Source organism: Scleropages formosus, chromosome 6 (assembly GCF_900964775.1).
Source record: "Scleropages formosus chromosome 6, fSclFor1.1, whole genome shotgun sequence".
NCBI classification, from domain to species: domain Eukaryota; kingdom Metazoa; phylum Chordata; class Actinopteri; order Osteoglossiformes; family Osteoglossidae; genus Scleropages; species Scleropages formosus.
In genome coordinates this window covers 30,551,054-30,578,614 of record NC_041811.1, presented here as the reverse complement: position 1 = coordinate 30,578,614, position 27,561 = coordinate 30,551,054, and the positions used below count along the sequence as shown (strand labels likewise).

General features: G+C 46.3%; 1 protein-coding gene across 1 annotated transcript in view; it reads left to right on the top strand.

Moving 5' to 3' along the window:
* Positions 1 to 25,268, top strand: part of plppr1 (phospholipid phosphatase related 1) — a 36,861-nt gene extending 11,593 nt beyond the window's left edge. Inside the window, exons 3-8 of the mRNA XM_018755268.2 lie at positions 15,392 to 15,580; positions 19,303 to 19,435; positions 22,428 to 22,678; positions 23,073 to 23,249; positions 23,811 to 23,942; positions 24,861 to 25,268. Of these exons, the coding sequence (XP_018610784.2) occupies positions 15,392 to 15,580; positions 19,303 to 19,435; positions 22,428 to 22,678; positions 23,073 to 23,249; positions 23,811 to 23,942; positions 24,861 to 24,893 (915 nt within the window). The 3' untranslated portion in view covers positions 24,894 to 25,268. The remainder of the gene's footprint in view (positions 1 to 15,391; positions 15,581 to 19,302; positions 19,436 to 22,427; positions 22,679 to 23,072; positions 23,250 to 23,810; positions 23,943 to 24,860) is intronic.
* The last annotated feature ends 2,293 nt before the right edge of the window (positions 25,269 to 27,561 follow it).

Sequence of the window (27,561 nt, the reverse complement as noted above, 5' to 3'; positions counted from 1 at the left end):
CCCGTCGTTTCCGTCCTCGCGCGGGGAAGCGTGCAGAGGGAGTCGGAGCCACGCACGCAAGACATCCTCGCGCTACCGTTTACGCGGAGGAGCAGGTGACGAGAACGCAGGCTTCCGCCCGCCGCGACTCGCTTCTGCTTTGCGACGGGGAGGATGCGTTCATGCGTTCGTGAGCTCTCCGTTAGCCCGTGCTGACTGTGCCGTTTTCCACTCCCGCTGGTGTCAGGTTGACTTCCGTTATAAATAGTTTTTCATTAACGGGAGGCATCTGGCTCTTAACAAGATAAAAGGCTGCGGTGTTTTAAGGTTTGTTCACAGCCTCCTCGGAGCTTCCTGCCAGCGCATTAGCAGCTCGGAAATGTCTGGGAACATTATCGGCGTCTTCCGAATCTGGGGGGAACGATAAGTATTTTTTTTTTTTTTTTTTTTTTTAATGGAAAATTCTGTTTTCTTTTTCTTTAATCAAGCTCTTCTCGTGGGACAGATTGTGTCTTTTTGTGCCAGTTTAAAAATCCAGAAGCGAGTGGGGAGGGGGAGAAAAAAAAAAAAAACGGTTGTTCGGAACTCGCGACAAAAAATTAAACGGCTCGTGGGAAAGCGCTCGCTAACGGAACCGTTTCCTTGTTTTACAGTTCGGGGTCTCCGCACCTGAGCTTGCGAACCACGAACACGGACTGTTAATGGGGCGTCGCTGTGGCTTAAGTAGTTGTATCGACGTAGTCGATCACTCAGTTTCCTTCACCGCTCGTCCAACTCAGGTTCACGGTGGTCCGGAGCCTATCCTGGAGGCGCAGGGCACGGGGCTATCCAGGCGCACCATCGCAGGGTAGCCACACGTTCACTCACTACGGGCAGTTTCCAGATTTTTATTTCATATAACCCATATTTATATCCCTTTATGTATAAATTGATTACTGATTTGGTTTTTTTTTTTTTAAATTATTTCATTTTGTTGTTTTTAATTATAGGTAGCCAACACAAGTAATCGGTTATGAGTTTGGATTATGGTGATCCAGAACTCATCCAAGAATCAAGGGGTGCAAGATTGGGTTCAGTGTGGACGCGACAACAGTCTGTCACACTGCACTCGCTCGCACGTAAACAAACGCAAAGTCTCACACACACCATACTTCATATGGACACCGTGTCCAGCCACTGTGGGAGGAGATCAAGGCGGTGAAGTGTGGGGGATTTCGGTGTTTTCCGTTTCGCCCCTCCGTCGTGGCGTCTCGCATCCTTTTGACGGTGCCTTTCCGGTCGGAAGCCCCATGATGCGGCTGTCGCCGTGACCGCGCACCGGGAGAGTAAGTGACTTCCCTGCTGGTTGCTGGGACTTCTGCATCCCTGAGCCGGTGGCGATGGGGGGGGCGGGACACGGCGGCCGCCCTCGACGGACCCGGCGCTAGATCTTCCCTCGAGGTTCGTGCTGAGGGTCGTCTTCTATGATGCGTGAGCAGCTTTGGAGCTGAAATACCACAGTTCCCAAGCAGGCCAGTAAACAACACTGGAAAAGCATGTCGAGATAAATGTGCTCCTGCGGGAAGACAGAAATTAATGTCTCCTAATAATATATATATTTATTCATTTAGCTGGCTCTTTTCTCTAAAACAGCTTACAATTATTTACCCATTTATATAGTTGGGTAATTTTCCTGGAGCAAATTTAGGGTATGTACTTTACTCAAGGGTACTACAGCTGGAAGTGGGATTCGAACCCGCGACCTCTGGATAAAAAGGCAGGCACGCAGAACACTATGCTACCAGCTACATCAAGAAACACTTATTCTGCTCGTGCTCCTGGGCGGCACTGCGTGCGCAGCTCTTTGGTCTGAATCTGATCATTAATTAGGGTCTTGGTGCTGTTACCTGGTCTTGAGTCATCTGGAAACGTGGAAAGATGCTGCTGGATTTGTTTGTAATCAGATTTCTCACGTTGTGTCTTTCAGTTCTGTTCCTGCAGTCCGTTGTTACAGTAGGTCCCGTGCGTTCAAGTCCGGAGATGAATTCCGCTTTGCGGTTATGTGATTAATTGGTCTGAATCTAAAGCTTTTTCGACCCATTTCATCCCAGACAAAGTGAAGCTTTGCAAACACCTCTCACAAAAGCGATTGTCCTACACCTGTTTCGAAATATTTAAAGCATTTTCATTATTCTAGCCCTTCTGTCCAAAGAAGCGTACATTGATCATCAGCTAGTATTTAGCATTATCCAACGTAATTTACGAGATTTTACAATATTTCGAGATAGACTGCGGTAAACTCCTATCAATCATTCACCCATCTATACAGTCCAGCGGCGTAACAATTCTTTATACAAACACTATTGGTAGTATAGTCACCAGTCCATAAGAAACTCGGGTCTTTGGACTGTGGGAGGAAACCAGAGCACCCAGAAGAAACCCCTGCAGATGAAGGGAGAGCACGCGGACTCCACACAGACCGAGCGGGCGTCAAACTCGTGTCCGATCGCACCGCCCCCTGTGAACAGCTCAGTCGGAGCTGGATGTTACACAGGTCCATTGAACTCCCACCCCGTGTGCACAGCAGGCCTCCGGGAGCAGAACCCGGAAGCCCCGGAGCAGCGCATGTCGTCTCTGGTGACAAGCGCTCGTTGTGTTTTAGGTTAGTGGAAAGAAAAGGCTGTCGGTGCCTGATGGGGCCCTTAACTGCAGAATGTGCCGTGCGGATGAGTCACCCTCGTTTTACAATAAAGCCTCCTTCGCCTCCATCTTCTCCAGCGCGTTAGAATTCTCCCGACGGTCGTCTCAAAACGATTGCCACCGATGCCTGGCTGCGTGCTCCGAGTCCGCGTTCAACGCCTCCGGAACGCGATGGCGGCGCATCGTTGTAACCGAATTGCATCGCCTGGGATTGAACGCTGAAAGGCTTTGAGGAGAGAAGCGCCTGCTCTTGTGGATCGGGAGCTTATGCCCACCTGTGCTGTGCCTGCCTGCGCTCTTTTCCGACAGGGGAGACGGGGAGTCCTCCGTCTCATTCGGAAAAATCCCGCGTTCGTGCGTTCGGACTCGCGGTTCCTTCTTTTGCAGAAACCCTCTTGAGGATTTCACGTCGGCATTCAGCGGGGTAATAAATCGGGGTAAACGCCTTATACAAGGGCACAGAATTACTGCTGTCCTCTGCTACTTGAACATACAACCTTCTGGGCAGAAGTCCAGCTCTTGGGTGCTCCTGCTTCAGCTCTATCTCTGTTCTGTAAGAATTTCGAAAAGGCCGAACGGTTGCTCTTCTTCTTGGGGAATGAACGTAATAATGAATTTTCTGTCTTGCACCTTCGTCCAAAGCAACGCAGTACTCTTATTGGACTTATTCAGAGTAAATGCCATCATCAAGGACACCGCAGCGGGAACGGGATCCAAACCCGAGCCTTTTAGCTCTATCGCAACAGCTCTAGCCACTGCGCCACCTACTGTTCGCTACATTGACTAGCACGCTCAGTCTTCTTGCTGGTTTTTCATGATATTTGCAGTTTTTGTGATTTTTTTTTTTTTTTTTTCCTCTTTGGGATTGCTTGTTCGGTCATCTCAGTTTATAGCTTGAAGCTTTGCGTTTGCAGTGCCGGTGCAACGTGCCCGTCCGGAATTACGAGATTTGTGTACTAATCAATAAAAAGGACAGATACGATGCTGAAGCTGTCCTTATAATAATCCATCATCGGGATGTATATATTTCTCCTGATGGCTTTACTTCACGATCGCATTCTTCTCTGTGCTGTTCCTCTTTTTGCCTCTGCAGGGCTGATTTATTGATGAAAGGAGTCTTTTTTTTTTTTTTTTTTTTTTTTTTTTTTTTTTAAAATACATGAAAGGGTATCGGTGTGACGTGGTTCCACACTGCCCCCTGCAGGACATGTCGGTACGTCCGGGGCTGCGCGTAACGACGCCTCGTATTTGCTCGTATGAACGGCCTTATTCATGCGACCTGTCGGTCATTCACAGGATGATTAACATGGAAACCCCAGCGTTTCAGGAGCTGCAGAAAAAGGCGTCGTGGAAACGCAGAGGGATAAACTGCGCACGTGCGATTTGTTTGGGGGCGCGGGGGCGCACTGGTGCAGCGGCTTTGCCCTGTCCCTGCCCTCTGGTGGGCGGGGGGTTCGAGTCCCGCTCGGGGTGCCTTGCGACGGACCGGCGTCCCGTCCTGCGCGCGTCCCCTCCCCCGCCGCCCTTCGCCCCGTGTTGCCGGGTTAGGCTCCGGTTTGCCTCGACCTCACCTGGGACAAGCGGCTTCAGTCAATGTGCGCGTGTAATTCGTCGGGTTTCGGTTCGATCCTCTTCAACGGCCAAGGTCCGTGATCACTGATGATGTGTCATGTAAGGTAGTTTCTTAGTCACATAGTGGGGTTTTATACATCTGCGATAAGGTGTTTGCTCGTACCGAACCGGGATGATACGAGGTACAACTAGGACTAGTGCTCTGTTCCGTCTCCCTTCTCTATGAGATGGATGCGTCACGTTCTCGTCTCTCGCAAGAAAGACCCCTTTCCCAGGTAACGTCTGCAGGAGATGTTTACGCCGCTCGCTGGTTCGGCTCGCAAAGAAAGCGCCGTTTTAACTGCAGCGTGTCGGGGGGGTTCATCCGCGGAGCAGCTGTCGGCGCTCAAGGTGCGAGCAGCACAAGGCTCGCTCTGTCTTTAAAGGCCCCCCCTGCTGAGGCTCCGGGGTTTTGGATGATGCCACTAATTTGCGGGTAGAATAAATGGCCGTCTCCCTGCCTTTCCCGGAATGCACCGTGACGGGACGCAGGTGCGAGCGCGCTCCTACCTCCGGGGCCGTCGTCCCGCTTTTCTCTTTTTCGCTTTTAGGCCGTGGTAATGGCTACTCGTATTGCGAGGCGCTCCGAGGCTCCGGGGTGCGCGCGACGTCTTCGTTTGTGGCTCTCTTATATCTTTGGGTCTTTGCACTCTGTTGGGAGGGTGGTAACCTCAGCAGGTCACTGGATGGACCAGATTGAGCCACAGTCCACATCCAGCATATTTACCATGTTTTCTGCATGGAAGGTGACGGTTACGTTGTGTACGTTGAGGGTGTCCGTGAGGTGCGGACTAGGGTCGGACACCAGTATCCGGTATTTGGACCTTATCGTTTACCTTTTTTTATGCCCGTAGATGTATATCTCTCATATGTATTGGTGCATTGGTATTTTAGCCCAACAAAACCTTTATTTTCTGTATTATTCTCCTGAAAAAGGAAGAAAAATAACAAAATCATGCTTATTTAAGGGGGGTGCGGTGGCGCTGTGGGTTGGACCGCAGTCCTACTCTCCGGTGGGTCTGGGGTTCGAGTCCCGCTTGGGGTGCCTTGTGACGGACTGGCGTCCCGTCCTGGGTGCGTCCCCTTCCCCCTCCGGCCTTACGCCCTGTGTTGCCGGGTAGGCTCCGGTTCCCCGTGACCCCGTAAGGGACGAGCGGTTCTGAAAGTGTGTGTGTGTGTGTGTGTGTGTGTGTGCTTATTTAAGATTTTAGATGGCAATCTGCAATCACGCGACCAAAACGATACTCGACGATACGACGGCACGATCCACACTTTCAAATCAATCTAAGATAGAAAATCCTTTAATGTTTTCTCAGATACACGAAGGGGAGCTTCCAGTGCTGGAAACCTGCTGCTGAATCTTTGTCCGCGTTTTAAAAAGGGTCGTACGGCTCATCTCTTAGGGACTCGCGTCGCCCATCATCTCATACGTTCATGTAAGGCGTGAGTGTTCATGCAGCATAACTTTAAGATCATGCCTGGATCGATCCTTTACTGAGCCGTTCCTGCAACGTAGCGTAAATGTTAATATGCATCTCAGGAAAAAAAAAAAAAAAATACTAGGAAGGTGATCAGGATGGTGCTGTGTGGCCAGTCACAGCTTCAGCACCATCATGAAGTTTGCTGACGATACCACCTTTGTGGGTCTGATCACCAACGACGATGAGACGGCCTACAGAGAAGAGATGAGGATCCTGGGAGAGTGGTGCCAGGACGACGACCTGTCTCTCAATGTCGGTAAAACTATGGAGCTGGCGATTGACTTATTTAATCGCGTGTTGTGCATAAGACGTGTAGTCACAATGCGACCAAGATTTTATCTCAATTTTTTTTTTTTTTGCGTTTTCCATTCAATTTTGTTAGATTAGTCATACTTTTGGTGTTTTTTTTTTTTTTTTGTACTATATTTTACACACACACACACACTTTCCGAACCGCTTGTCCCATACGGGGTCACGGAGCCTACCCGGCAACACAGGGCGTAAGGCCAGAGGGGGAGAGGACACACCCAGGACGGGACGCCAGTCCGTCGCAAGGCACCCCAAGCGGGACTCGAACCCCAGACCCACCGGAGAGCAGGACTGCGGTCCAACCCACTGCGCCACCGCACCCCGCTTACTATATTTCATTTTTTACAAAAATATTCCACGTTCTTCAAATTAGAAAATTTTGGCACCGGGTTCCAAGCACCGAATATTCCAGTACCTTTTAGGATCTGATGCTTTCTAGAACGTTTTGGTACTTTCTAGAATGTTCTGGTACTTTCTAGAATCTTCCAATGGCTGTAAAGTACCAAACTGAAGCAGATACTAGAAGAAGTCTAGACTCTAACTAATCGAAATCGATGAAGAAATCAACGTAAGTAAGAACTTTGATGAACATTTTGTTACAATGTATTTTTGACGCTGTTAATGATGCAATTAAAACATGGTACCATTTCATTGGTTACCCATACTGTACGGTATCGCTTAACCCGTAACGGTGTCCAACCCTGTACACTGGTTTCAGTCACCTGATTATTTTAAAGGCTGATGCTCTAACTGTTAGGTTATTGATTGATAAACTGATGATTTAGGCGAAGGCCCAATGATGTGACGTGAGAAACGAGCGGCTCCGTCAATCACGGCTTTTGGGATCCGATCCCAGCTCGCGAGCTCCGCTCCAGATTTGCCCTCAGATGAGCTTATGCTTCTGTTTACTCCCCTCAGATATTTTATTTATTTTGCCTTCTTCGGTCTTTCTTCGCCTCAAGAGCTCCTCTGATGTCGCTCTTTCGGTCCGCGGTCCTCAGAACATCCGAGAGGTTTCTTTCAAGTCTTTCCCAGCTGCAGCACCTGCTTCGCGTTGTTTTCTGGGTTTACGGATGGATTTGTCTGGGAAAAAAACAGACGCGCCGCTGGTTCCTGCGCGATGCACCCGTGTTCTTCTTCTTCCGATCGGGTCCCCGAGGATTTGTGAAAGCTGTAAAAACCCTCCAGATGCGCCGCACAATTAGGCGCCTGCACTCAGACGCATAGTTTGTCTTCATTACGGAGCTGTTTGGATTTGGGGGGAAAAACCGGGTTCCGGAAGTGTGAGCAAATCCTTATTTACTACACGGCGTTCTGCAGCACATCCCTCTTTACCACGGTTTTTCCTTCGTTGTTGCCCCCCCCCAACACGAAAACGGGAATTGAAAGCTCACTGAAAAATCACCATGACCTTGTGTGACCCGTCAATATATACATGAATTCACAGAGCTGATGCTTTTCTCCAAAGCAACTTGCAACGTTAAACTACTCGCAGCTATTCATTCATTCATTCATTCATTCACTCACTTTTCACTGCACAATGTTTGGGTTGGGTCAGGGGAGCATATACAGGCGGACCTGGACTTACGACGTACGCGACTTGCGACGACCCGGACTTACTACGGCCCTCCCGTTACCCTCATCGTGTTATTTTCGAGTCCCGACGTTTGATCGAAACGTCTAATCTAAACCGCTCCACCCGCTGCACGATTCCCTCGGCTGGTCGCGCTGCCGCAACGCGGCCGTGTTTCTCGTTAATTGACTCGGCGTTTCTATCAGCGAATATGTTCTAGTTACAGAAACGAAAAAAGAAAAGGAAACGAGAAATAAAACGGATTTAGGAATGAAAACGGAATTAGAAATGAAAGTGGGAATAATGGTGCAGCATGAAAATAAACTTACAGGACTGTACAGTAATAATAATTATTAATATTTGTTAATAAATTATGGAGCACAGATGGGAGCGCACATTTGAGCTTACCAAGCAAGCTTTTACATTTTCCTAGTATCTATCCATCCGGTTTGTATAACCGCTTTGTCCTAAGCAGGATTGTAGGGATCTGGAGCCTCTCCTAAAAGTATTTGGTACAAGGCTAAGGGGGGGGGGGGCACCGTGGATGCCAGTCCATTGCTGGGTAGCCACACACTATGGATAATTTAGAGTCACCAGTTCAGCTGAACTGCATGTCTTTGGATTGTGGGAGGAAACCAGAGCACCCAGAGGAAACCCACGCAGATACAGGGAGAACGTGCAAACTCCACACACACCGAGCGGGGCTCAAACCCATGTTCTCTTGCGCTACCCGTGCCCTGTGAGGCAGCACCGTGTCGCCCTGTTCTATTAAAATATGAACTATAACAATGCCCTGTTATACAATGTTGCATTCATGCATGTTCATATTTTATTATGGTTTATATCACAGCATGAGGGGATTTGGGACTTACAGCGAAGTCGACTTTGCAGCAAGGTTGATGGAACTGTACCCCGTTGTTAGTTGAGGTCTACCTGTACAGAAGGTGGCGGTGGCTGGGACAGGCGGTTTCAGCCTGTGTGTGTGTGTGTGTGTGTGTGTGTGTGTGTGTGTGTGTGTGTGAGAGAGAGAGAGAGAGAGAGAGAGAGCAGTGGAAAGCCTCAGTGCGTTGATTGCACTGGCCTCTAGTGGCCACGGACTGAAACTAAACTCTAGCCTGACATTTGTGTCTTGCTCTACAGTTTCAGATCAGACTTATTTGGTCTGGAACTGAAATTTACAACATCATTGCTTGCAGGTTTTTTTTTTTTTTTTTTAAACTATTTTCATTATGTTTTCATGTTGTATCTACTTGTTTTGGTTTCTGATGCCTTTTTACAGACATGGGAGTGTAGTGGTTACAGCAACTGCCTTCGGACCCAATGATCGGTGGTTCGACTCCCACCTCTAGCTGTAGTACCCGTGAGCAAAGTACTGACCCTAAAGAGCTCCAGGAAAAAAAGGTACTCAGCTCTATAAATGGGTAAATAGTTGTAAATAGCCTTAAACATTGTAAGTTGCTTTGGAAAAAAACGTATGAGCTGAATGCACAAGTTCAATGTTTTGCCTGCACGTTGTTCTGTATTAATAGAGCAGAAGCCCAGGAAAAAATAAAAAAAAAAAAAATAGAAATTATAGAAACATCACCAAAAAATGTTGCATTGGAAATGTACTCTCTGAATTTCACCGTGAGCCATAACACTTCAGAGGGGTTGGGGAAGAAGAAATAAAAACAGAAGCTGAACTTTGAGCCCCAGCGCTGCCCACTGCTGTGACCCAGTTGCAGGCTTCAGGCTGTGGGAAGCAGCGACTGAGAGAGCCGCAATGGTGGAGTCTGAGCCAGGCACGTCTCTCTCTCTCGGCGCCCGGAGGAATCCGGCTGACTGCCGAGCTCTGGAAACGCTTTGGCTCGCGGTAGCGATGCCTGCGCTGCCGAGCGTCTGAGACTCACCATGTGGGGCTTGGATCTAATAAACATTCATCCCAGCTGAACTCAGCCAGTACAGCTAAGATTCCAGCACAACTTTTTTTCTTTTTGTTTTTCTAATTGATGTTTGTAAGTAGATAAGAGGAAGCTTTGGACCTTGAGCCAAGGCTCACCTCCTTCCCCTTCCGTCCCTCAAATCGATGTCTTTACCGGGACTCTGGAATGTCCACGAGCTGGGTGCCGAAATAATATCACTGGACTTCTTTTCAGCTGTTTTTTTTTTTTTGTTTTTGTACGTTTTTTTTGGTGACAAAATACCTCTGTGATATTAAATGATGGATTTCACTCTGTTTTGTGATTTTTCTTAGTTAAAAGGGGTGTGCTAAATAAAATGGACACTGCAGACTGTTCTATGATGGTAAAAACAGTTGTTTCAGAGTGGCTTTCCTCTTAGCTTCAGGTTATATGTTTTCAAAGGCCTGATGTAGAAGAAATGGAGAAAAATGCAAATACTCCACCCCCTTCAGTGTGTGCAGCAAGCCAACTTTCTGAAGTCAATCCAAGTGCTTGCAGAGTCTTCTGAATGCTGATTGGCTGTTAGTAGAAAAGCAGTTGAATTCCTGACACTGATCTGCATGTTGATTGGCTGTTAGTGGAAAATTAAAGGGTCACATCCTTTGTCAGTGATGAACTGCTGGTTACTGTAGGACAACAGCTAGGTAGGTGGATATTTCACTTGGTGGTGTGTATATATATTTTTTTTTTTTTGCGAGTAATTTGTAAATAGTTTTATTTCTTTAAGTGAACTTACTACAAATGAAATAGCTGGTGATGTTGTGTTTAGGGTTGAATAATCTGATGGGCCTGGGTTTCAATCCCACTACTGCAGTGGTAGCCTTGAAGGTAATTACTCTGAATTGATACAGTCAAAATATTCTTCTGTATAAATGAATAAGTGATAGTAAATTTGTTTTTCTACCATTTTCAGTAACCATGGACAAAGGCATCAGCTAAACACAGTACATTTGGAAAACAATGGACACCGGAAGAGATTTTGGGAACATTGGTTAGCGGCCCAAAAAAATTACTTTTTTTTTTTTTTTTCTTAAATTTTTGGAAAATTTAAAACTAATGAAAAAAAACAGTATAACAAACAATATAAAAGTCATCAAAACTATAAAAAAAAAGTAATGATACATACACACATACATATGAGCATGACGGCGTAGACCTATCGCAGATCGCGTTACATATCAGCCAATCAGAACAAGCCTTGCATGTGTCCCAGCCTTAGCATCTCCCTCAAGAGTTTGCAAAGCAGGTGGTTGTTTGCATTTAATCACTTATTATCCATTTTTTTTTTTTTTTTTTTTTTTTTTTTCTGTAAATGTTTTTCACTTCCATTAGTTCTGAGGGACATAAATACATATATGCATATTTTGTTGCCACCGCGACCCTACTAGGACAAGCAGGAAAGAAAATGGATGGATGGATGGATATTTTTGATTTCATATGATAAAATTTTGCCTTCCCAATATAGTCCTTTGTTTCTAGGGATGGAGTGGAATGGTTAATAGCTGTCCCTGCTTTTGAGTAACAAACTTTTCACCGTTACCAACTTTTTGAGAGGTATTTTGTACGGTAACGACTTGCGTTACTGTGTTTTAGCGGGAAATGCGCGAGTTGTGATTGATTGGCGTGCGGGGAATATAAGGGGGTGATTGCGTCTGCCAGGGAGAAAGAGAAGAGAGCCTGGAGGGAAGGCTGGCTAGACGCGCAGGTCCTGGAGGAGACGGGCTCCTCGGACCGAGAGAATTATTTACCTGTGCGCCGGCGTTCAAATAAACGTTCAAGATGAACCCTGCCTCTGCGTCCTCCTTCGCCCATCCAAACCCACGGCGCTGCGTGCCACAGTACTTACTTTTTCATGATTGGATCTGGGCATTTTCTCCAATACCCAGGCAGACAGTAGGTGCTGCCTTAAGTCTGCGAACGCCCTGCTGTAGCACCGAGCAGCGTTCTTTACGTTTTATAAAGTGCAATAAAATGTATTTATATCTTATCTTATACAACGAGATAGAAGAATGCTCTGCCAGGGTGACTCTCGGAGCAGTGGGAGAGAGACAGAGAGGGATGGATAGAGGATATGAGGGAGGGAGGGAGGGAGGGCGAGAGAGAGCGAGCGCTGCTGTCCGAGTTCCCGTCCGAAAAGCAACGGGCACCGCTGCCGCCTCCCAGCCGTCATCTTCCCGACATTTACAGTATATTTATTCGTTACACTCATTCATGTATCGGACACTTCGCTCTGAAGCGACATTCCGCTGGATGTACAGTAGAAACGTGACGGGATTCCAGAATTGACGCGGAGCCCCAGGTCCGCTCCGCGTTGCGCCGGAGTAACGGGCCAACTCTCGGCCCCGGCGACGTCCCCAGTAGGGCGAACGGTGTAAATGAACTACGCGTGTAGGTGCTCGGATGCATTGAACGCCAGCAGTTCATGCTTAACTTGTGTTCTTCAGTTATTCTAATTTTACTACTTTTTTTTTTTTTAAGATGATGTAGACTTAAACCCCTTTTTCTCTTTGAAATGCCCCTCCATACCAAACATTTTCAACTGCAGACCGGGTTGTTGTTTTTCTTTTCAATAAGCATTCATTTTTTTTTTTTTTTTTTTTGTGTTTAAAGGTGGCAGCGTTTTACCTGCATTGCAGCAGAAGCTGTCGTAAGGTTCTCTGAGCGGACGGTGGTGTCGACAGTCTCTTTTCGGCATCTTGGTTCTGGTGTCGTCCTCTGCGGAATTGTTTCCTGGGAGGAACCTCTCAAATAGGACAGACGGTTCGGCTTTGCTGCACTCAGAGTGTGGCACTGAAGATAAGTTCTTATGGCACTGAATGGCAGCCCTTCATCAGAATTCATCACTGACTGGCTGGGATTATATTCACTGTCCTGCTGTAGCCCTGCACTTGTACCATAAAGTCTTGAGATATTAAGTATTACAGATAAAACAGGCAGAGTAGTGCTGCAGAATTTTTGAAATGCTACATGCCAAGGTGCAATAAATCAAGCAAACAGCATGGATGGATGGATGGATGAATGGATGGATTGGTTAGATGGATGGATGAATGAACGATCAATTGGTTTAACTGATGGATGGATGAATGGTTGGGTCAGATGGATCGATGTTCGATCAGTCGGTCAGATGGATTTATGGACATTTTGGTCAATCGATGGATGGATGGATGGATGGATGGATGGATGGTGGAATGATCGATTGACTGGTTTGATGGATGGATGGATGGATGGTGAATCGATTGGTCAGATGGATGAATGAATGATTGGAGGGGTGGATGGATGGATGGATGGCCGTTTGATCGTCGGATGGATGGATAGACATACGGATAAAAAGACAGATTCAGGTCTACGGAAGCATATGTCCAAAAATTAGTAACAAAAGCATAAACATGGTAGCAGAACACAATATGGTGACTATGGTAACATATGAAAACAAAATAACATAATGAAAAGATTAGTCAGAGACAGCAAGTAGTGCAAAAAGGGGTGGCACAGCACCTGGGTGGTGTGAGAAGGTGTGGGTTCAATCCCCACTCAGTCTGTATGGAGTTTGCATGTTCTCCCTGTGTCTGGGTTTCCTCTGGGTGCTCTGGTTTCCTCCCACACTTCAAAGACATTCTGTTCAGGTTCACCCATAGTGTGTGAGTGACAGAGAGAGTGTGTGTGTTCCACTGATGTATGGATGAGTGACCCAGTGTAAGTAGTATATCTAGCAGTGTAAGTCACCTTGGTGAACAAGGTGTGTGAGCTCATAACACTACATAGAGTTCATTGGAAGTTGCTTTGGAGAGAAGGTTCTGATAAATGAATGCTTGTAAAAGGAAAACCTACTGTCATGTCAGTCTCACTTGTTTGGTTGCTACCCAGCAATGTGCGGACTCATCATAGAGACTAATGGTTGTTTCACCTCAGGTTTCCTCCTTGGAGCAGCAGACTGGACCAGTCGGGTACCGAAGGTGTTCCCCTGTTTTAGCAGGGTGCCGTTCGGAAGGAACGAGTCGTACTGCATGATGTCTAGGAGTTTGTTTAATGTCCGTTTATTTACCGTCTGCTCTGGATAGCCCAGCCTCACTCCCAGAATGGAGACAGCCTTCCCTGTTAGCTCAGCATGCAGCACCACTTGGCATTTGCGATGCAGCCAAACCTAAACCAGTTCAGCATCACAGCCATGTCCATTATCCTGTAGTCCTCAGAGGGAGTTTTGGAACATGGCGAAAAGCTCAGACAGATTTTGTGCAGTTCTTGGAAAGAAAGGGGGTGGGGGTGGTGGTGGTGGTGGGGGGGGTGTTAGTTGTCAGAAACAAAAGCTGGATTCCAGTACTTCAGATGTGAGTCATTCTGTCATCATGCCTCCCCCCCAAAGTCCTGTATGATGGATCGAGCAGAAAGGTGCTGGCGAGTCCAAGGAAGTGAACGGAAGACACACATTTACATATTGGTACTGTATAATATGAATATTGTTATTGACAACTTAACGGAGACGTTAAAACATTGCTTTGTAAATTCTGGAAAGTTTCTGCACAGGACCTTCTGATATTTGAAAATCATTCATCAACACTACTGTTTTTAAATATATTTGTGCACTTTTATCAGACACATACAAGAAAACAATTTCTAGTAAACATGATAAGCAAATTGTATTCACTGTTAACATTTAATCTGATTTCTTACGGTATGAGGGTTGCTTTCTGTGATAAATGCTCATATTATGAGAATTTGCATCTCACTTGCCTTATAGCTCTACAACCACTTGCAAGGATCTTTCAAAATATGGACTTTTCATCATAGTGTACAAACCATTTGCATAATAATAATCCCCAGAGCAGGTAGGATTTAAAGATGCTGGAAAGGAAAAGGAAAGGGGTGGAGAAAAGGAGCACACAGATATGTGATGTATATGTCATTTTGAACACATAAGGCTTAAGCCTGGATTTAAAGGTATTAAAAGTAGTTCTGATTTTCTGGGCTTTGTTTGGAGTTGGATATATTTTTTTCTTTAAATGATGATGCTTATTTGGTGAAAAAGGGGGATCCTTTCGTGGCTCAGTAACAACTTATTTTTCATACTTAAATTTATGGTAATTAAGAGTTTTTTGTTTTTTCTTTTTTTTTTTTTTTTTTATTGAGGATTTGCATTAGATTTTTGGGAATAAATTACACTTGTGCTGCAAGGGAAGTGTGTATAATTTTGCTTGAAAAACAATAAATCAAGGTGTTCAGACTCATCCCAGTGGATGACACTTTCTCAGTCACTCACACACTATGGGGGAACCTGAACAGCATGTCTTTGGAGTGTGGGAGGAAACCAGAGCACCTGGAGGAAACCCACACAGGCATAGGGAGAACATGCAAACTCCACACAGAGTGGGGATCAAACCTATATCCTCTTGCACCACCCAGGCGCTGTGAGACAGGAGCACTACTCGCTGTGCCATCATGCTGCTACAATGACTACTCAACAATCGAACGTATAGCTGAAAAGAGACGCTGATCCTCGACAAAATCTTCCGCATGAGGGCAGAGTTTATTGATGTCGCTTGTGGCAGAAGAGGCTGTTGAAGAAATATTTATTTTCCATCAATTGTTTGTTGCAGTGTTGGCACAGTCATTAATATGGGGAACATTTTCTAGTTCCTGGGTCACCGAGGATACAAGGGTGCAGGAGCCGAGGGAAGGACACCATTTACTAGTGCTGGAATCCAAGTGTGACGCCTTGGACAGTTGCTGAAGGCCAAGGAAAAACAGCAGGTACGCGCTGAGCCACCGGTGTGTGTGTGTGTGTATCGCTGATGCCTCCCTGTGGTGCGTTGCCATCTCTGCAGCTGGTCATCATGGCCGGGACAGTGCTGCTGGCCTACTACCTGGAATGCACGGACACCTTCTCCGTCCACATCCAGGGCTTCTTCTGCAACGACGCCGACCTGATGAAGCCCTACCCAGGCCTGGAGGAGGACAGCTTCGTGCCTCCTCTCATCCTTTACTGTGTGGTGGCTGCGGTGCCCACTGCGATTGTGAGTACATCGTCGCCTGTCCCCTCCGCCCTCTTCTAGAATGCCATGGGGTTGGTCTCCATGAAAAGACGTGTGACGTGCAAAGCTTACTTGTTTACAGACAACCAGCAGCGTTTAAGGCTCTTGCTTCGTAACACAGGGGTTCTGATCTCGCCACTGCTGTAATCCAAGTTGAGCCAGGCACCCATGTTGAATTACTCCAGTAAGAATACCCTGCTCTATTAATAGGTACATAGGTGCTAATAGCTTCTTGTGTAAACCCAACATTGCATGCCACCTTAGACAAAGGTCACGTCATTGCCGACAACCACTTGTCCCGAGCGGGGTCGCGATGAGCCGGAGCCTACCCACTAACACAGGACACAAGGGTGAAGGGGGAGGGGACACATCCTGGACGGGACGCCAGTCTGTTGCAAGGCACCTCAAGCAGTGCTCGAATCCCAGGCCCACAATGCAGCGGGCACTGGCCACACCCACCATGCCATCACACCCCTCGCTTAGACCAAGGTGGCAGGTAAATTAAGGTTAATAGTAATAATAATAACAACAGCACACACTTGTCCCAAGCAGGGTCACAGCAAGCCAGAGCCTAAACCGACAACACAGGGCACAAGGCTGGAGGGGGCACACCCAGGGCAGGACACCAGTCTGTCATAAGGCACCCCAAGTGGGACTCGAACCCCAGACCCACCAGAGAGCAAGCACAGGCCAAACCCGCTGTGCCACTGCACCTACTACTACTACTCCTACAAGTAATCCAAATTACTTCGAAATAACGGAGCTGTGCCTCTGCAGTGTTGTACTTTTTACTGCAGTACTCAACACTGCTTTGAACTGCGCTGATTGAACTGCGTGCTATTCGCGAACTGGGCCACCAGGGGCCGCTGTGACCGCAACAAAAAACAAATCAGATCAGAGCCCGTTTCTTGTTTATCTCGATACTCCCTAAAAACTCAGCAAAACACAACAATCCGTCTTGCCGCTGTTCTAAAAATACTCATGGGCCGTGTTAAAAATGGTACTTTCTGAAGATGCGGGCTGTGAAAGTGTTTGATTTTTATAATGTAAAATAAAAAAAAAAAAATAAAAAAAACAATGCAGCTGGAATTGAGCTGAGCATAAATTGCGAAGCATTTCATCATGACACTTGACACGTTTTCTCGGGCAAACGGCAATTAAAGTAAATCAAAAAGGGCCACAAGGCTTGGAGTATATTTGGCATTTAATACTGTGACACTTGTTCTCTCGGTAGCGCGCTCCTGCTCATTGTACGGCACAAAGTGCGTCGTTCTGCATACCGATGAATGTGACGGCTGTCTTTCCCTTGTTCCCTCACGAAGGACTGGCGACGTTCAGGACCCCACAGCCTTCACCAGTTCATACGTGCAGCCGCAGGTCGCTAAAAATCAGGGGTGTCAAAACGTACGGCCTACGAGTCGTATCCGGCCGGCGGGGCCATCGGTTGGGGATTTGGGTGCAACTAAATATTCTGATTATTCGTTATGTGAACCAGCACTAATAACACACTAATAACCAAAATTAATAAATTAGTCTGCATACGAAGAGTTGTGTAGTAATTAAACCCCCACATCTTACACAGCCGTAGCATCAAATGCCTGATGGTACCGTACCGGTGGGATCGGTATTGTATCGTCCCACCTCGACCACGCCGGTACTAACGAAGGGCTCGGGAGACAGCGGTCCGGGAACAAATTTTCTTGAGCCTCAGCCTGTATTAGTAGCACAGCTAGCGGGGGTGACTGGTGGTGTAATGGTTAGAGTTGCCACCTTTAGACCTACCTCATTGCAGGTTCAAATCCCTCCTCTAGCTGTGGTACCCCTAAGTAAAATATGTACCCTAAATTGCTCTGGTTCAAATAATGGAATGTGGTAAATTAGCTGCACTTTAGAATCACATGACTGCATCCGGTTCCTTTCTTCTGTCGATATAATCCACTCATTGTATTTTTGTTTTTGTGCGCCACTTTGGAGAAAAGCATCTGCTAAATGTATAAACTGAATCAGTTTCTGGTGCTATAGTACAGTAGGGTTAGCCTCAGTGACTTACAGTGATTTTGAACAGTACTGAATTAGTGTTCCGTACTATAGTACACTAGGTATGGACTCATTAACTTACAGTGACTGTGAACACCACTAAATTGCAATACTACAGTACAGTGGGTATATCCTTAACTTAGAGACTATGAACAGTACTGAATCAGTGTCCAGTACTATAGTACACTGGGGGTAGCCCCAATAGCTTAGTGGTATGAATAGTGTTTACCCACTCTTAGTGAAAGATGATGTCACCAGCCACTATCAGTCCTATTTGTCCCACAGCATGAAATGGGTTCAGCACCCCGTTCTAAATGCCTTCTGTGTTACGCTTACATTCATATAGGGCCTGCAACTATTTAATATGTACATGATTTTCATCACCACTTGTCTTCAAATTTAATAGCTATTCACTCTCACACACACTTGTCCCAAGGGGGGGGGTTGTAGCAAACTGGAGCCTAACCTGGCAACAGAGGACACAAGGCTGGATGGGACACACTCTGGATGGGATGCCAGCCCAGCAGAGGATACCCCAGGGAGGGCTCGAACCCCAGACCCACCACATAGCGGTACTCAGCTCAACTTGCTGCACCACCACTCTACTGCACCCCTGTGCCCCCCGCCAGCTATTTAAACAAGATTTATTTTCAGAATCTTCAGCTATATTTTTGGAGTGTCCGCCCAACAGTGTATGTGCTGCTGTGTGAACTGGGGGTGGGGGGGTGCAGTGGGTAACTTACTGTTGAGCTGCTATGTGGCATTTGAGTCCCGCTGCTGCTGGTGTGGTACCCCTGAGTAAGGTGCCTACTCTGATTTGCTCCAGTAAAAATGATCTAGCTGTATAAATAAGTAGCTTTGGAGAAAATGTCAGTGAATTAAATATAAAAGTGGACACACAGCCAACCCTCCCACCCAAGACTCTGAAACTGGTGACAGGCTGCCACTGGCTCCATGGGGCACGTTGTACAGTGTTGATAAACTACCCTCAGACTGAAAGACATCAATTAATCATTAAGCAGTTTCTGAAGGTTGGAAAATATTTTATGGCATCTGTTTGCCCGGGAAACAAATCCGTTTGCCCGTATTTTGCGCCAAGTTCAGTTTTACTTTAAGAATCGTTTAATTCTCAGCAGTTAACAATTTGATATGCTAAAGGAGAATAAGGGATAGTTTTAAACCTTTCTGAAACTCCTTTTTTAAAAAAAAAAAATTTTTAAAGCCCTTTCGAAAGGGACACCCGGTTGTGTAGTGTAGTGGTTAGAGCTGCTGCCTTTGGATCCAAAAGTTGCAAGTTTGAGTTCCACCCCTGCCTGTAGTACCCTTGAGCGAGGTACTTACCCTAGTTTGTACCGCTAAATTTACCCAGCTGTATAAATGGATCAATAATTGTAACCCAATCATTGTAAGTTGCTTTGGAGAAAAGCATCAGCTAAACGAGTAACTGCGTTTTGCTAGAGAAGTACTCTGATCAGGGTAAAAGCACTGGGGAAAAAAATTTCTCGCTCTGAACGGAGCAGCACTACGGCGATCACGTTTGCAGGTAAACTCGAAACATTAGCATAAGCAATTAATATTCTGCTCTGTTTGCTCGTTTTTTGAAAAATTCTCTTCTTTATTTATTGCTTTTAAGAGAGAAGCACTCTCTTTCTCGCATTTATTGGCAGATCTTCATCGGGGAGATCTCCATGTACATGGTGAGGTCCACACGGGAGGCCCTCGTTGCCCAAGAGAAGACTATTGTCACTGGGGAGTGCTGCTACCTGAACCCTCTCATCCGCAGGCTCATCAGGTTCATCGGTAAGTTTTAGGTTGAGGTTTGGGAGCTCCCTGCAAATTCAAATGCACTTCGGTCAATTTAATTAAATAAAATTGCCTCGGATAACGAGGAGGGCTGCGGAGGGTTGCTGTGCCATCTCAAGGGCTTCCTCTGTTTTAGCTCACGGCCCGAAATCACTTTCCCGTTAAAACATTCTTATTTTTTCTCATTTCAAAGCTCGTCGTCCTTGTGTACGTGTTGCACGGAACTGATCGTAGTCATGCTTTAAGGCTTTGCTGTTCTACCGAGGTTTGATTTTCAGTGACAGGTCATAGGAGCGTAACCCATGTTTCTCGTACTCGTGGTGTGAGCATAATTCAGGTGAGCTCCTGGGATTGGATTTCATTCATCCCCCTCACCCCACTCCCGCTGACCCCAGCGAGGCCATTATTGCCATTGCCTGCAATCCAGATACCGAAGCTCGATATGCAACTGATGATGGACATCTCATTTGCATATTCCTGCACCTTTGGAGCATATGGTCGTATTATGGAAGCAGAACATAATGGTTCTTAGATTTCACAAGATCACCCATAAGGAACGAGCGTTAATGCGGAGATGCGTTCTCGTTAGATGGACATCCAAAACAGATATTTTTACAGATTGCACATCCTGGGGCTGGTTACCGAGTATCAGCTCCTCTCGCTCACTGTGTGACTATTATTTCTGTGTCATATTGTTTCTATCCCTGCGTTCGCTTCTCACGGCTGTACTTATTTATTTCCTGGGGAGGGTTTGCATGTTTCTCGCCACGCTTGCAGCTCGCAGACGTGCACGGAAGAGAGCAACGGTGAACCGCTGCCGTTAGCTAGGAAGACCATGTGATTGGTCGCTGCAAGTCAGATTCGACTCGATGGCCCATCCATCCATCCATTATGAGTCACTGCCGGAACAACCTGTTTTAAATAACCCTTTAGAGCCCATAGGACCAGGACTCTCAATATAAAAAGGGGGGGGGGGGGGGGGGAGCTGGTAGCTTAGTTATTACAGCTGCTGTTGCCCTTGGCCCTGGAGGTTGTAGGGTCAAATCCCACTTCCACCTGTATTACTGTTGAGCAAGGTACTTTCCCAAAATTGCCCAGCTGTATAAACGGTGAATAATTGTCAGTAGCTGTAGATTGTTAGTTGCTTTGGAGAAAAGTGTCAGCTAAATGAATAGATGTAAAAAGCATACAGGACCCTGTTGCCAACTTGAGGCATGGAAACGATTCCTGACGTTGGTGCGCCAGATGTTTTTCGGTTTTGCCTCCGCTCTTTGACGTTGTAGCGGGGATGGGCTGTGCTCTGTGGACCGGGGCTTTTCATTCGATATCCCTGGGTCACCTTTGCATCGTCACTTTTTTTTTTTTTTTTTTTTTTTCCCCCCCAAGCCAGGCGCAGAGTCACCTAGCTCCACTATCCATCCATCATCATGATCGAATCAGATTAGTTCCCCTCCAGTGCCGGGGGTGTACGGAGTATTGGTGAACACAGAGGGCTGCGGGTCCGTGACCTGAAACTCCACGTGGACTTTGCCGTTCGGTGGAGATGCTGGCGCAACGCAGATGGTTTGTAATGTGGAAAGAAAGCCACAGGGATGACATATTTACAGAACTAATGAGTTCGCTGCGTGCTTCGTAGGTGATTAATGCTTTGGCAAATGGTTATTGGTTGAAAATGGATGAAGGACCAAACGCACCCAGACGGAGAACTTCCCCGAGTTCCGAGACTGAAACGGGCGCCGACAGGAAGCGCTCCCCCCCCCCCCCCTCCCCCCCCCGACTAATTAAATAAAAACACTGACGCGGGTTCCTTTTCATCTCTGTAAATCTTCCAAGTTTATGACAGCCCTGTACTTTCTCCCATACTTGGTTCTCTACTTTCATCAGTCACTGGCATATGGGATAGAGGGGAGCATGTCGCTATTATCAAAGGACTTACCCAGCATTAAATTATAAAAATAAATGTACTAAAAATGGTACCTTAACAATAGATCATCTGGAGGGGGGGCCGGTAGAGGGGGATTTTAATTTCGATGGTAAGAATCGGCGTGTGCTGAAATTACCAGTTGAGAGAACCTCCACCTTAATCGCATGCTGTGAAGTCTTATGAATAATTCAGCAGAGACGGAGGGAGGAATCTCCTCCTCTGAGCCTCAGTGTTCCTAGAACACGGATCATGGTATCAAGCCTGCCTTAAATAGTCTCCAGGCCAGAGCCCTGTGATCTTCCTCACCAGTGACCAGAGACATTTCCTTTGTCCTCGCTGTCTTCTCTGCCTCGCGAAAGCATCGAATGCGCCGAGCTCCACGTTCGCCCCGTGGGCCCCGTGCCCTAATGAGAGTCGTGAAGAACCGGTTTACCGAGATGTGCGGCTAAAGCAATTTTCCGGGCAACTAAGCTGGATGATCTGACTCCATTTATTTCAAAAGTCATGGAAAGGGACCAATCCAGTTTTCTTGTGCATACCTGCTAGTGCTGGATTTACTGTTGTTCATGTGTAGAAACATAGGTCTTGCAAGATATTACATATGTGATGTGGTATGAGACCAAACGCATTTTGAAATATATATGCATTGAATAAGTATGCATTCAGTGAGAATAATTGAAAGAATAGGATTTTTTTTTGGGGAGGGGGGGGCAGCTGGTATTGTAGGAGTTAGAGCTGCTGCCTTCAGATACAAAGGTCTCAAGTTTGAATCCCACCTCGAGCTCTAGTACCCTTGAGTAAGGTACCAACCCTGAATCGCTCTAGCAAAAAATAACCCAGTTGTACAAATGCGGAAATCAGTGTAAGTCACTCTGAAGAAAACTGTCTGCTAAATGAGTAAATATTAGTTTTGAAAAGGATATGTATAGCCAAATGCAATGTTTGCATGCTTAATAAAACCTTATGGCATTTTGAACCCTTGTTTTGTTGGGTTTCGTCTGTGCGAATTCATTGAATCCCATTTGGGTTTTCTACAACCCCACGGTTTTTTTCCTTGTTCGGCAGGCATCTTTGCCTTCGGCCTGTTTGCCACAGACATCTTCGCCAATGTTGGCCAGATCGTGACGGGCAACTTGTCGCCATACTTCCTGAACGTCTGCAAGCCCAACTACACGGGGACGGAGTGCCGCTACAGCCACCAGTTTGTCGCCAATGGCAACATCTGCACTGGGGACCAAGTGGTAGTGGAGCGTGCCAGGAGGTCCTTCCCATCCAAGGATGCCTCGCTCAGCGTGTACTCAGCCGTCTACGTGACTGTGAGTGCACCGCCCAATCCCCCCCATTGTGGGCACAGGAGATCAGGACGCAATGAGGTTACGCCAGTGGGAAAGTAGGAGCCGACTGTCTGCGGTGTAGGGAGTGTCATCCATGAGCTGGACATTGCTGTAGGAGCAGTAGGTGTGACACTGACGGGTATGGATGTCGGGGAGGGCATGGACTGCTAGACACAGACGACACCTTTGAACTTTCCTTACGAACCATTAAAAAGTAAAAATCCTACTTCTTTCAGTCTAAGCTGAAGGTACGTGTTCATTTACCTTCGTGTGTCTTACAACCTCATGTCTTAAATTCGCCGGTTGGATGTGTTTGTTTTCAAGCGATGTCTCCTGCAGTATTCTCTTGTCACCTGGATATGCTGTCTTACTACAGATGTACATCACCAGCACCATAAAGACCAAGAGCAGCCGGCTGGCCAAGCCTGTCCTTTGCCTTGGTACCCTGTGCGCTGCCTTCCTCACGGGTCTCAACCGGGTCTCTGAGTACCGAAACCACTGCTCAGATGTCATCGCCGGCTTCATCCTAGGAAGCTCCATCGCCCTCTTTTTGGTAAGAGGGCTTTCAGAGGCCGCAACTCAACCTTGCAAGAAGAATTTGAAATCCATCATCATGGTACAGTGGCAGAAAGGCTTAGTTATTTAGCCAGCGGGAATGGAGTGGTTAAGGGCGCAAACCTGTAATGTGAGCTTTGAGTTCCGTGAGGCAACCTGCTTTACGGCTCAACGAAAATTTCTAAACGTACTAGAAATGACTAAAAGTTTATAATTTCCTTCGAAAGAAGGGTCAGGTGAAGTAGTGACTAGCTGCACTCCAACTGGACAGCTACACTCCTCCACCTTTGGCCACTTGGTGGTCTCATTTTTCTTTAGTCGTACAGTTGCGTATTGAAAAATATAATATATAACAAATCTATAAATAAAAAATCTGTATAACACATAATATATAGGGTAAGTTTCTTACTGCAGGGGTACAGCTGCTTGGGACTTGAGCCAGAGCCCTTTTGGGGAAGGGTCAGCCTGCTAACTCACAGTAGGTCTTACCAGATGCTTGTGGACAGTACAGTGGGCAGTGCTGTTGGTGGTGTTTAATAGTTGGCCAATTGTTGTGCAGGGTATTTGCGTGGTCCACAACTTTAAGGGCGTCCATGCGGCACCTGCCAAGCAGAAAGCGGAGGAGTACCGTGGTTTGCCCCTCATGACCTTTCCGCGGGTCGAGAGCCCCCTGGAAACATTGAGTGCGCAGGTAATACCCCAGCTGTATGTATCGGTAGTGCTCCTGTAAGGCAGTCTGCTGATGTGCCACTGGCTGTTGAAACAGATACCAAGTACTCATTAACTTCATCCACACATCTGTCTGCCCATCTCTCCGTCCATATTAACCGCTTGTCCTGAGCAGGGTCGCGGTGATCCAGAGCCTATCCCAGAAGCACTGGGCACAAGGCTGAGTGGAGTCCACCCTGGATGGGATGCCAGTCCATCGCAGGGTAGCCACACACACGGAGCGTTTCACCCATTCACACGCTAAGTGCAACTTAGCATCACCAGTTAAACTGAACTGCATATATCTTTGGAAAGTGGGAGGAAACCAGAGTACCCAAAGGAAAGCCATGCAGACACAGGGAGAAGATAAAAATTCCACAGAGACCGAGCAGGGATTGAACTCACATTTTCTCGCAGCGCCCAGGCACGCCGAGGTGGCGGCACCACCGTGCCACCCCTTCAGCAACACATTTAACCCGTATTCCAGTACTTTACATCATCTAATGTTTCTAAAAGTGAATGGTAGTTGTAGCTCAGTACAAAAAAAGAGCTGCTTTGTACCTGTGAAAGAAAGCTCCTCTTGCCAGCTTTTGTGGATTTATATAGCATATAAAAAAGAAAACGGAGAACAATATACAAATAGCTTTGCAGATGAGAAAATTCCTTTGTCAGGAAATGATTAATGGCATCTAAATGTAATATGTAATATCCTTTTTACGACTATGCTAAAATAGCACTCGTTATCATCATAGTGTTCTGTCAGGGTGAATGCAAGTATCAAAAACCACTTTTTTTTTTTTTTTTTTAAATTTAATTTTTAAAAAAATTTATACAATACATTGTACCTCGGTACACTGGGGCGCTTTACGTTGTGTTGGCGTGTGTCTCTCTGCCTTTACAGAACCATTCGGCGTCCATGACGGAAGTCACATGACTAAGGGGACAGCATCGGGTCACCTTTGCATCACCGCAGCACCTCTAGACAGGAAGGTTTTGTACTGTGTCATATGTTCAAAAAGAACAGTATTATGTTGTACCTAAGTAGAAGGCAATGTTTTTTTGTACATTTTGTATAAGAAAGTGCTGTAGCTTACCCCAACTGTCAGCTTTGAATTATTACATGGTCAGGACTTATGCATTCCTTCTCATGTTTTACATTATAAAGTAAATATATATATATATGAAAAAGTTATTGAAATATTGATGTTGTTATGTGGTATTTGTACGAGCAACTCTTTTTATTCTCGTTTCTGTAAATCTTTGACAGTTTTGTATGTTGGCCCCCACCCCCTTGGTTATCTCTGTACAAAACTTGGTATTTTTTGGCTGATTTTTTTTTTTTTTTTTTTTTTTTTTTTTTTGCCTGCAGTTCTTCAGTAATTTTTCGGTATTTAGTAAAAGTGGCATTGTGACACGTTTTATTCATGTCTGTTTCTTAACATTCCCTTTCGCATGGAGGTAAAGAAAACTGTTTGTATAGCAAATTAAACCCTATTTGTACATTGTTTTCTTAAAAGTTGGCATTTCCTCTGAAGTGCTATATATTTTTCTCTTGATTTTTACATTTGTCCACAAAATAAATAGTCTTTAGCTCAGCGACTTGTGTTTTTATTGTTACTTCCCAAAACTAATCGTAGGAAGCATCAATTTTTATGTCTTGATTGTATGGTAACGTCATCGACTTAAGTCTGCTTGGCCACAGTTTAAAGGATATACAAAACGAAAATGTAGGTTTAAAGTAAAAGGCTCGCAAAAGTTTTGTGTTCCCACTTTCAGCTTCTATGGTTTAATTAGCTAGGTGTGTAAATTCTGCTTTATTTTCCACCTTCACTGTCATCATCAGCATCATCAGCATCATCAGCAGAGCACTACTATCCCAGCACGAGTTTAAGAAGTCCACTCTCTCCAACAGTGCCGCTGTCATCTGGGGGAGGAAATGTGCAAGTAAAGTACCCACTTCATAAGCTCTTTGCAGTCTGACGCTGGCATTGAATGAAGATGGTCTGAGGACTGTTCCCGAGGTGCACCGTGGTCATGTGAAGCTGTCTCTTGAAGCTGACTCGCAATACGCTGTCGGGACAGCACTCCGGGGTAGGGGTTACCCTCCATCTGCGACACCATCACCGCCAGTAAAACAGCCTCGTGTGTACCTGCACCTCCCGCGAGGGTAGGTGTCTTTATTGACCAAATGTGATTAGGGACTCTGTGGAAAAATGGGTGGCGATATCAGCATTGGGGGAATACTCTGAGAAAGTGATATCAGCATAGCTGAACCAATGTGGGAGAAAGTGTGTCACTGACCTCCTTTCCTCTGGCAATTTACTTCACCTCCTGAAATATGGAAGGACTTACAATTATTCCCCACTTTATACAGCTGGGTAATTCTTCCTGGAGCAATTTAGGGTAAGTACATGCTCAAGGAGACTACAGCTAGAAGTGAGACTTGAACCTACAACCTTTCACATTTAGAGGCAGTAGCTCTAACCACTGCCCTACCAGCCATTCCTTTTCTGGGGCTTCTCCTCAAGATTGCGTGTCGTTGCTGTAAGAGTGTGTCGGCTACACTTACGATTAGAGGGGCACCGTTGGTACATAAGGACCAAATGAGATGTGGTTAGACCTTCATGGAAGTGGAGTTTGTAAGCGGTTCTGAGCTACTCGATTTGTCCCACGTGGGTACCAATGGAGGTGATCATGGAGAATGTGATTTTGGCCACGCGACACAGCCACCCTCGTGAATTCCTACAACAGTAGTGTCACCAGATTAAACCTTCCGGGGACAGAGCAGATGGATCTCGTACTGACGGGCTGGAGCGTAGCCGCGTAGAACGTCGACCGCCTTTTTGCCGAGCAGCTGGCTGTCAAACATCCCGAGACTCGAAGTACCTTCCCAAGGTTATGTTTCAAACAATCGCAGTTCTTTTAGTTTTTATCTACTGCCAAGTCCTGTTTGTGGTAATGAAAACAGAAGAACGAAGGCTTTGAAATGAATTTAAATGACATCGAACGACTGCGAAACAAAGCCACATGGTCTCTTTCCAAATTTCACCATCTTTACTGAACACATTGATGCACAGTCACTGTCACTCTGTTGCTGCTGGAAAAAGGGGAGGTGGGGGGGGGGGGGTTATGTAACTTTGTACTATTGCATAGCACAATTTTAAAAGCCGGAAAAATCGACGACAATTTATAGAACCCGACTCATGTTTCCCTTCCTTTAGATGCTCTCCCAGGCTTCCGTTTGTGAGATTCGGTCCGGCCTGTTCGCCACCCTTTGGCGTCACGTAATGGGACCGCATTCTTTCACTTACCGTGCCTGTCGCTCGGGATTTAGAGCGCTTGCGGTTTACATTTTCACATTTCCAGTAAACCAATTATCTGCGTAATTAAGTGCAATTGATTCCTTGATGAAGGCTAGAACTAAAGCCCACGTTCCCCAACGACCGCTATTCGACGCATTTACCGGTGCGGTTTGTCACTGTAGGAAGATCTCTAGACGTTAATCGCCTTCTGTGCACAGAAAGAACAGAAACTGTGGATGTTTATCAGTGGTATAAAAGGGTAAATGGCAGACATGGTCTAAGTCCAATGCAGAACAGTGG